The sequence below is a fragment of the Salvia hispanica genome, chromosome 1, assembly GCF_023119035.1.
Source record: "Salvia hispanica cultivar TCC Black 2014 chromosome 1, UniMelb_Shisp_WGS_1.0, whole genome shotgun sequence".
In the NCBI taxonomy this organism is placed as follows: Eukaryota; Viridiplantae; Streptophyta; class Magnoliopsida; order Lamiales; family Lamiaceae; genus Salvia; species Salvia hispanica.
In genome coordinates this window covers 30,175,244-30,185,123 of record NC_062965.1, presented here as the reverse complement: position 1 = coordinate 30,185,123, position 9,880 = coordinate 30,175,244, and the positions used below count along the sequence as shown (strand labels likewise).

At 32.7% G+C, this 9,880-nt stretch overlaps 1 protein-coding gene across 1 annotated transcript; it reads left to right on the top strand.

Annotated features, from left to right (window-relative positions):
- Positions 1-1,222: 1,222 nt before the first annotated feature.
- LOC125193880 (zinc finger protein BRUTUS-like At1g74770) lies at positions 1,223-5,686 on the top strand. The gene is made up of 8 exons (XM_048091817.1): positions 1,223-1,559; positions 1,651-1,771; positions 4,148-4,567; positions 4,650-4,791; positions 4,928-5,161; positions 5,265-5,324; positions 5,404-5,475; positions 5,561-5,686. The coding sequence occupies exons 1-8, from the start codon at positions 1,223-1,225 to the stop codon at positions 5,684-5,686; spliced, it is 1,512 nt and encodes a 503-aa protein (XP_047947774.1).
- The last annotated feature ends 4,194 nt before the right edge of the window (positions 5,687-9,880 follow it).

Below are 9,880 nucleotides of genomic sequence, written 5' to 3'. Positions count from 1 at the left end.
GTATGTGTCAATGTTTTAAAAATCGGATCTGCCGGTGAATCGGTGAGGCTACTGGTTCACGGTTCAACCGGTCTGATCGGTTCAATCACTAGTCGAACCGTTTTACCTTGCAAATATATATAATTAAATATATCCATACAAAGTATATTAAATTTAATGAGTGATAAATTATAATTAGTAATATATAACAAAAACATATACTATTAACATTTGTATATAAATTAAATATGAAGAGCATTTAAAATAAGTGAATGATAAAATTTAAATAATAACTAAATACATAAATTATTAAGTAGAATAACTAAAAAAGTACAATATTTTTCATATATAAATAAATAAAATTTATATTAATTCAAAAATATTTATGTGGTGAAATAATATTATAGACAATATATAAAAATAAATATGAATTTTTAGTTAATTTGGATAAATATATACTATATTAGTATTATTAGTTAATACATAAATTAAACATGATTTATTAATAAGTTTGGAGTATTATTTAGTAAATATGGAGTAATAAACTATGTTAATAATATATATACTACAATATTAAATCTTAGATAAAATCTATTATTTATATACATTATACAAATAAAAGTAAAATTTAGTGAGGGATAGTTAATATTAAGCATATCACAACTAATAGCAATTATTTAAAAGTATAAAATTAAACACAAATTATTAATTTGTGTGGACAAAAAATTATAGGTTTAATGTATAACAATAATTAATGCTCATAATATTTCATTCAAGTACATGTGGTGGAGTGGTAGAGATGTTGGTCTCTTGACTCATATGTCATGAGTTCAACTCCCACCAAACTCAAATTTTACAAAAATTTTAAAAATCTAGAAAATCGGTTTCCGATTCCTGGCCAGACCGGTCGAACCGGCCGGTACGGTCTGGTTTTAAAACATTGGTATGTGTATTTGTGCATCATTTTTATTCAATATCTATTTCATTTCTTAATATTATCGTGTATAGCTACTTTATTTCTACCCTTTCTTTAGATTTTTTATATTCGTCTATTATTATGTATTTTTGTGTACTCATGAAACGCTTCAACAACAACGGAAAAACAACGTGGGGTGCTCCGCGACCCGACACTTTTCCGAACGAATCGTTGTGCCGGTAGCATGCCATTGGCCGTCACGAATTCGGGGGTTTTCAGTGCCCACAAATCGATGACAGCGAGTTGGACAGTAGGTTTGCAGAGGAAATGCATCACGACGATCACGTAAGTCACAAACTTGACAAATTTCTAGATAGGTTCGATAAATTGGATGTTTGGAGAGACGAGACCGACCAGAGGATTGAGAATCTTGAACCGAGTTTTTCCAGCGATGCAGAGCAATCGCCGGGATTTGAGGACGGTGAAGAATGGGATGATGATAATCGTGGACGGAAACCGTGGGATAGTGGTTTTCGTGCCCGAAACCCTAATTCTGGTAGTCACGATGGTCCGACGGAGGAACAGGGCGTTGCGAAGCCAGGGGCCGCACAGGCTCCTGTTGGGACCCACCGACGAATCACCAAGCTCGGAACCAGTTCAGCGGGTAAGATCAATCTTTTGACCGCCCGGCATCGTGTTGGGACCCTCCCCAACGTTTTCAATCTCATCTTTCGGGGTATGAAAAACCTCAGCAGGTGAAGATGCACCACCCCGCTTTGATGGGACCGACGCCACGAATTGGGTGTCCAGGGTTCTGTATTATTTCGATCACGTGATGATGCCTGATGCCCAACGTTTACATTATGCTGTCATGTTGTTTGTGTTGGAACATATATACTAAAAGCATTTTTCGAGTTTATAATAAATTTGATAAAATGACTTGTATATTGTAAACTCTCCCTATTTAATGAGAATAATAAATGTTTTCTTCATGCTGAGTATTTTACTTTAATGGGTATTGATAGGGCTAATTTCATGCATTGGTTATAGGGATAAATTTTGCGATTTTCTGGGTTTAACAAACCTTTTTGAGCCAGGTGTGTAGAGAAATCGCCAGCCCCAGGAAAAAGATAGAGATCGCCTGATGGAGGAAGCTGGCAGGAAAAATAAGCGGAACAAGGAAGAGCGCTAGACAAAGGAGCATCGAATCAAAGGGCAAAATGGGCACTACAAGAACAGTCTAGAAGCTTTATTCACTATAAAAAGGAGCACGCAATCAACATGAAAAAAAAAACTCGATCACTTTCAGCTCCTAGCTTAGTTTTTCGTTTTTTTTCTACACACTCACACACTTGGGGGAAATCGGAGGGGGGTTCTCATTTCAGCAAAAGTTTATGGTGCAACACCGTCTCTAAGGAGGCAAAGAAACAATTGTCTTTTAATTTTCTGTCTACTTTTGGTACTCGCCGAGTCCTCGCTGTTCGAGGCTCGGCTTTGGTGTTGTTTCTCTCGTTGGATATTTCGTATTTTGCAATGGATATGTCTGTTTATGTTTCGTTTATCTTATCGTGTTGTTTTGGGTTTGATTTGCTGAATATTATTGGATGATCTGAGTTTGGAGTTGTTTTGTAAGGAATTGTTTGTGATCGGTTGAATCTACGTAGACTTGTGAGGATCGGAGATGGAAATGATGTTTGGTTGTTATGGATGGTTTGGATCCGGAGTGGATTAAGCGTCCCGTGGTTGGATCTGCTTGTTTTCGCTTAATTTAGTTGTTTAAATTCTGCATTCTCTGTTTGCCTCGTCTAGTAGTTGTAGATCTGCTTTAGTTTTAACTGTTCTTAATTTCTATCGGTTTAATTTCGTTTACTTTGCTTCGATCTGCGTTCTTGCTCTGTTTTAACTGGTTGTTTCGTGATAAATGTTGGAGAAGATGATGTCGTTGTTAGTTAAGTCCTTTAGTTAGTTATTTTGCAGCTTTTCAATCGTACTCTACCTTTTTCAGAAAATGGTCCCCACGTTTAGCTTCTTTCCCAAGTCTAGGTTAATTTAGGAAACTGTTCGTTCGATCTAGCAATTGTCTCGCTCTATTGAGAATTAATATGCATGTTTTTATGTTTCTGCCTAGATCTAGCTGTTAGAGTAGAATATTTCAATTACCAAGTCTAGGAATTAAAGTTCAACCCCAAAATTGCGTGGCAGCAGCCAACAAAAAAATAGTTCCCGAGTCTTTGAACATGTTTACTTGCGCATTCATCTCTGTGGATTCGATCCCTACTTCCATGTACTAGTTTTCTTAGCTAAAGCGGGTTGAGGGTTTTTGAAGAAGGAGTTAAGGTAGCGATTGTGTGCCCAACGACAGGTAGCTTAAGGTTCACTGAGTTCCTAGACCCAGTGTCTAGCGGATTCCCTGGACCAAGGGTTTTCTTCATTAATTTTAGAACACTCTTTCGCTGACCATTATTAGCTCTTAATCACCACACACTATAAAAAGAAAATCTCTTTAGGTATTGACTGTCTTTAATTATATAATTAAAACGTCGGAAAGTAAAATCAGTCTGAGTCTTCTACATTGAAGGCTGGGTCATGGAACAGGTCATCACAGTAGGTGACCCAGCTGGAACCTTGTAGAAGTAAAACTTTTTCACAACTTAGATAGGTTTTGGCTACATATCATGAAATGTTGCAGTGTCCATTCGAAAGTCGTCTTTACCTTGATAATGACTAGTGACACTGGTGTGGTATAGAATTGAAAAGGATCTAAAGTATAGACACGTCTTTATTGCTATCTACTGAAAGACGATGTCTTGGAGATTTTATATTTCTTAATCTTTGTAATAATATAGGACACACGTTATTTAATTATACGATGCTTTGACTTATCAATAGGTGCGGATTTTTCGTAACCCAATATTCCTGATATCTTGGGTAGTAGTAATTAATAACTAGTATGGTGTCAGTTTTATTATTATATTGAATCGTGTGCCTACGCGGTTTGACTATATCCCCAAATTCATAGTGACTCAGAAGATGAAATTACTTTTCCAGCTCTGGAATCAAAGGAAGCACTTCACAACATAAGCTAGTCCTACAGCCTTGACCATGAGTTGGGATCGAAATATTTCATAAAAACTACCATAATCCTGGAGGAGATATCTGAATTGCATGATCAGCAGGGAAGCAATGAGACTAGAGTGCGGCTGGACAAGTTGTTTCTTGGAAATCCATCGTAATTGCCTGTCTATGTGTAAGGTACTATGTGATCATAGGCCGTATGCTTGGGACTACGGGAGCAGAGATGATGAAGAAAGTGATAACCTGGCTAACGGCACATCTATCTACTGTTGAGCAGCAGGCCATGGTGTCTATATGGCTCAAGGTTGCTAAAAACACAGAGTTCGATGAATGGCTACGAGACTGGTGGGAAGGTATGGCGGAACATGTATCCAGAGTGGAAGAGGGATTCAGACCTCCTGATGCCCTAATGGAAGTTGTTTTGACATATCACAATGGAGATATCCCAGGTCAAGTTCCTTCTTATCGAGATCCTCTTGGAGAAACTTTTGGTTGCAAGCACTACAAGAGAAATTGTATGCTTCTCACTCCATGTTGCGATAAGCTCTACACATGCATACGTTGCCATGATGAGCAAACAGACCATTCAGTGGACAGGTTAGCCTTGCATAAACCAGGTTGCAGATTGAATTATTTCTTTCTCTGACATGTAAACTCATTTTACTATTTTTTGCTGCAGAAAAGCTGTAACGGAAATGATGTGCATGAAATGTATGGTGATTCAACCAATTGGGCAGAAATGTATGAGCCAGTCTTGCAATGGCTTCTCCATGGGAAGTCACTATTGCAGGATCTGCAAATTGTTTGATGTTGAACGGTTAGTTGATTATGCGTCCAATTACCATTACAGATCATTGGGCTTTAAGTTACATAGCTCACAGATATGACATGGCCATTTATGAAATGCAATATATAAGTACATCTTACTGAGCAATCCTAACAAATATTTTGGACAAGCAAATATACCATTGCCCCTACTGCAACATATGCCGAGTTGGGATGGGTCTGGGCATTGATTATTTCCACTGTATGAACTGCAATGGTTGTATGGGGAAGTCTCTCGTTGTACATACATGTAGAGAGAAACGCATGGAGGATAATTGCCCGGTTTGCAAAGAGTGCATCTTTGCATCATACACTGCACTCAAGGCACTTCCATGTGGCCATGTGATGCATTCATCTTGTTTTAAGGTATCTCCATCCTCTAATATTTATCATGTATGATGAATTCATGTTTTTTTTCTTCCTCGCAAAATTGGCTTCTCATTCCTTTTTAATTTTATTCTGCTGTTAGAACTACATTTGCTCTGATTATACTTGCCCGAGCTGTAGCAAGTCACTTGGCGATATGCAGGTTAGTTTACATTCCTCTTGTTTGAACCTATGCAAAAAATCAGTGGTGTTGAAAGAATCATTATCAATCTCCTCTACAGGTGTTCTTCGGGATGTTAGATTCTATTCTAGCAAAAGCGAAAATCCCAGAAGAGTATTCCGGCCGGTCTCAGGTGTGCTAATTTGTGATTCTTGAATTTGAAAAAATGAACTGCAAGACAAAAATGATTGAAACATGTCTGTTTAATGGTTATGCAGGTTATATTGTGCAATGACTGTGAACAAACTGGAACTGCCTCATTTCATTGGCTTTACCATAAGTGTTCGAATTGTGGTTCGTACTACACGCGGATGTTAGGATATGTACTGAAAAGCATGCTTTGAGCTGTTTGTATTTGAAAAATCTTGTTTTTTAGAATAAATTGCTGTCATGGTATGCTAAATCTTTTGAATTTTGGATAAATCTATATTTTTGATAAACATATTTAATTTAAATTTTACAATTTATTTATCTTTATCTAAAATGGTAATTAATGATACATTAATTAAAACGTAAAATATAGTAGTATAAGAAAGAAAAAAAAGAGGGATATAACATAGATATATTATGTCAATAAGAGTTGTGATCAATGTCGAACCCTTCTTAAAGACCGAACTAGAGACCAAATTTGGGCTACTCATTTTTCTTAATCTTATGGTTATGATAAATTTAGAATTAATTTAATATTTTATTAAATAAAAACGTTTTTAATTTTTTTAAAAAAATATTTATTTTTTTTAAAATTTTTTTTTTTTATTCGATAAAAACTTGCTGGAGTAAATAATGAACTATATTCACTACATAATGAACTAAATGAATGCATGTTATGAAGTAATTTTTCGCATTCATTATATACTGAATTTACTTCAACTAAAAGATAATTATGTCATAACACATTATGAAGTAATAAACTAATGAAATGAAGTACTAAACTAATGAAATGAAGTAATAACATAACTGAATGAAGTAATAAACTAACGGAATGAAGTAATAGCATGACTGAATGAAGTAATAAACTAACGGAATGAAGTACTAAACTAATAGAATGAAGTAATAAACTAACGGAATGAAATAATAACATGACTGAATGAAGTGATAAACTAACTGAATGAAGTAATAACCCTAAACCTAACTGAAAGATAATTATGTCATAACACATTATGAAGTAATAAACTAATGGAATGAAGTAATAGTATGACTGAATGAAGTAATAAACTAATGGAATGAAGTAATAAACTAACAAAATGAAGTAATAACATGAATAAATGAAGTAATAAACTAACGGAATCAAGTAATAGCACGACTGAATGAAGTAATAAGTTCATAACAATAACATGACTGAATGAAGTAATAAACTAACGGAATGAAGTAATAACCCTAAACCCAACTGTAAGATAATTTTGTCATAACACATTATGAAGTAATAAACTAATGGAATGAAGTAATAGCATGACTGAATGAAGAAATAAACTAACGGAATGAAGTAATAAACTAATAGGATGAATAAATAAAGTACTCCCTCCGTCCTAGATAATTCGTCCCAGTTTTCCATTTCGGTCCGTCCCACATAATTTGTCCCATTTCACTTTTACCATTTTTGGTAGTGGACCCCATATTCCACCAACTCATTCCTACTCACATTTTACTAATATATAAATGTAGGACCCACATTCCACTAATTTTTTCAATCCTCTTTTCATTACAATTCTTAAAACTCGTGTCCGGTCAAAGTGACCCGAATTATCTAGGACAGAGGGAGTAATAAACTAACGGAATGAAGTAATAGCACGACTGAATAAAGTAATAAGTTCATAACATACATTCATTTAGTTCATTATTTAGTGAATATAGTTCATTATTTACTTCAGCAAGTTTCTTTCGAATAAAAAAAAAATTAAAAAAAAATTTTAAATTTTTTTTAAAAAAATCATAATTATAAAATAAAAAAAATGTTTTTATTTAATAAAATATTAAATTAATTTTAAATTAATCATAACCATAAGAATAAGAAAAATGAGTGGCCCTAATTTGGTCTCTAGTTCGGTCTTTAAGGGTGGATATGTGGTTAATATGACTCATGTCAATAAATCATTTTCTTTATTTAAATCTATACATATATAAAAGGCAAGTTTTGGCCGTAATTTGATATATTTAAAAGTTATGGGGTGAATTTGAATTATTATAAAATATGTAACTCTCATGAATATTTATTTAAATATTTTAATGCTTTGACTAATCTTTAAATAGGATAATAAGCATTTAACAAATTTTGTAACCTCTATTCTCTTAATTTTATAATTTATGATGTTTTAATTTCATGATTTCTCATATTCTAATTTTGTGCCTATAAAAAGCATAGAGTTGTAGATGAATTACACATTCACCATTCTCTCTCAAGCTCTCAACATTTTATTGTATATTTTAGAGTATTGCTCAATTTTTGGAACTCCATCAAGTTCATCGGTGCCAGCGGGTTTGAGAAGTTATACACGTTAGGAGGAAGACGTTTCATCTTTGGGGATAATACGTCAATTCGAAAGTACTAACCGTGATGTACTTTGTCGTGCGGAAAGAGGGTTTTTCTCAACTAGACTTATAGTTCGGTTTATTTTATAATTTTCGTTGTAATTTCCATTTCATTTTTTTTATTGCAATAGTTAGAGTACTGCGTGTATATGGTTCGAGAATTCTATGCTAATATTTTTTACAATTCTTAGAGATGGAAGAATTGTAACATCCTTAACTCAAACAAGCATAATGTTTATCTTCATCTTTACACAATTTATTATTTTATATATTTATATTCCAACTTGTGCTGTAATTATATTATATGGTGTCTCAAAAATAATATTTTATGACTTATGATGAATTAATAAGTGGTGCATAATATGTATATTTGCAATGAGATAATTAAACCTTTCAAAATAGAGTTGATCAAACAATTAGTTGTTCAAACAAAATAAAATAGTTTACAACCAAATTTTGGTTTACTAATAATACTATTGTTGAAATTAGGATTTGACACTTAATTGTTCCGGGATACAACTGATTTTCTATAGAGAATCTAATTATCTTATATATAGGTGATCAACTAAGTAAAATATATACTTATATTAAATATATTTTACAAAAAGAAAATTTGCAGCATTGAGAATTGTAAAGTAGCATAAAAAATAATATAGATTTTTCATATTCCAACAAGCCACGTTTAAAAGTACAATAAATAAAGGTAAACGTTCCAACATTCAAAAGGGCTATCATTATTCATTAATATAATAGTGTTAATTCAACCAATTAATGTAATATTTTTTGTATAGTTTATCATTTGAATTTTTTTATGTTCATAGTTTTGACATTTTGAATATTATGAGTTATCGATTTATTATTTTGTTAAAAGTGTGATATACATTATTTTTAGTTGAGAAATATGAAGGATTGTTTTAAACATATTTTTTAAATGTGTCTAACACTTGATATAGTCTCTTCATCGTTGTCCAAATAATTGTGTCTACCTTGATTCCATTTCAAATATGTTTAATTTTATGTTTTTAAGTGTAAAATGCATCGAGGAGCATATATTTATTGAATTTTTATTATATGTATATTTTTCTATTTTTAAATTTTATATAGTTATATTTTCATATTTTAATTAATCAAATAACAATTTAAAAATATGTGATAAAAAAAATATTTTGTCGTGCATCGCACGCACGTGGATTAACACTAGTTAGTGTAAATACACAAGTATATATGTTCGTATATAATTACTTATAGCAAAATACTAACACCCCAAAAAACTACGGAACATTTCAATCTATTTATAAAAATAATCAAATAAGTTATAGCGGTTTTCAAAAATTCATCTTTTTTTGTTTCAAACGTACTCCTCATGTCAAAATCGATCGAATTTTGAATACTCAATATCTACCAATGAGTTGCCTATAAAATAAAATATGGAAAACTTTGTGTTAAAAGTCAAATTTTATTATTTAGATAAAACAAAATAAACACTATAAAAAATTATTGACCAAACTTATTGCCATGCCCATTTCTTTAAAAAGTAACTCAAATGTTCTCATTCATTTGCCATCACAAATTCACAATCCCCATTTCTTATGCATCTCATATCAAATATATTCAACATTCAAAACTCCAGAAGCATGCATGTAACGACCCGCCCATTTAGGGTATAATAAATGCGGCGTTCGCTAACTAGGTAGACTTAAATACATCAAAGAATCATAGGCTAGGGTTTCATTAAAAAGGGATTTGATCAAAGCATTAAATGAACAATTAAATAGGAGAAGAATAATGCCTTAGCAGAGAATCCACAAAACTAACATCATAAATGCTCCAAAATAGCAAAGGTTCCAAAATATTTCCAATTGTTCTATACCCAAAATATACCCACGAAATAACAGTATTTATCCCAACAAAAGATCACAGTTTTCATAATCAATAGCGGAAGCGACCAAGAAAGAAGTGAGGCTATGTATGAGGACACAACAACACCTTAAGATACCAACAGATCATCTTAT

Coding starts and splice junctions, on each gene's coding strand:
- LOC125193880 (XM_048091817.1), top strand. CDS start 1,223: ATGCATCACGACGATCACGTAAGTCACAAACTTGACAAATTTCTAGAT. Junction 4,568..4,649: donor ACAGACCATTCAGTGGACAG/GTTAGCCTTGCA, acceptor TTTTTGCTGCAG/AAAAGCTGTAACGGAAATGA. Junction 5,162..5,264: donor TGCATTCATCTTGTTTTAAG/GTATCTCCATCC, acceptor TTCTGCTGTTAG/AACTACATTTGCTCTGATTA.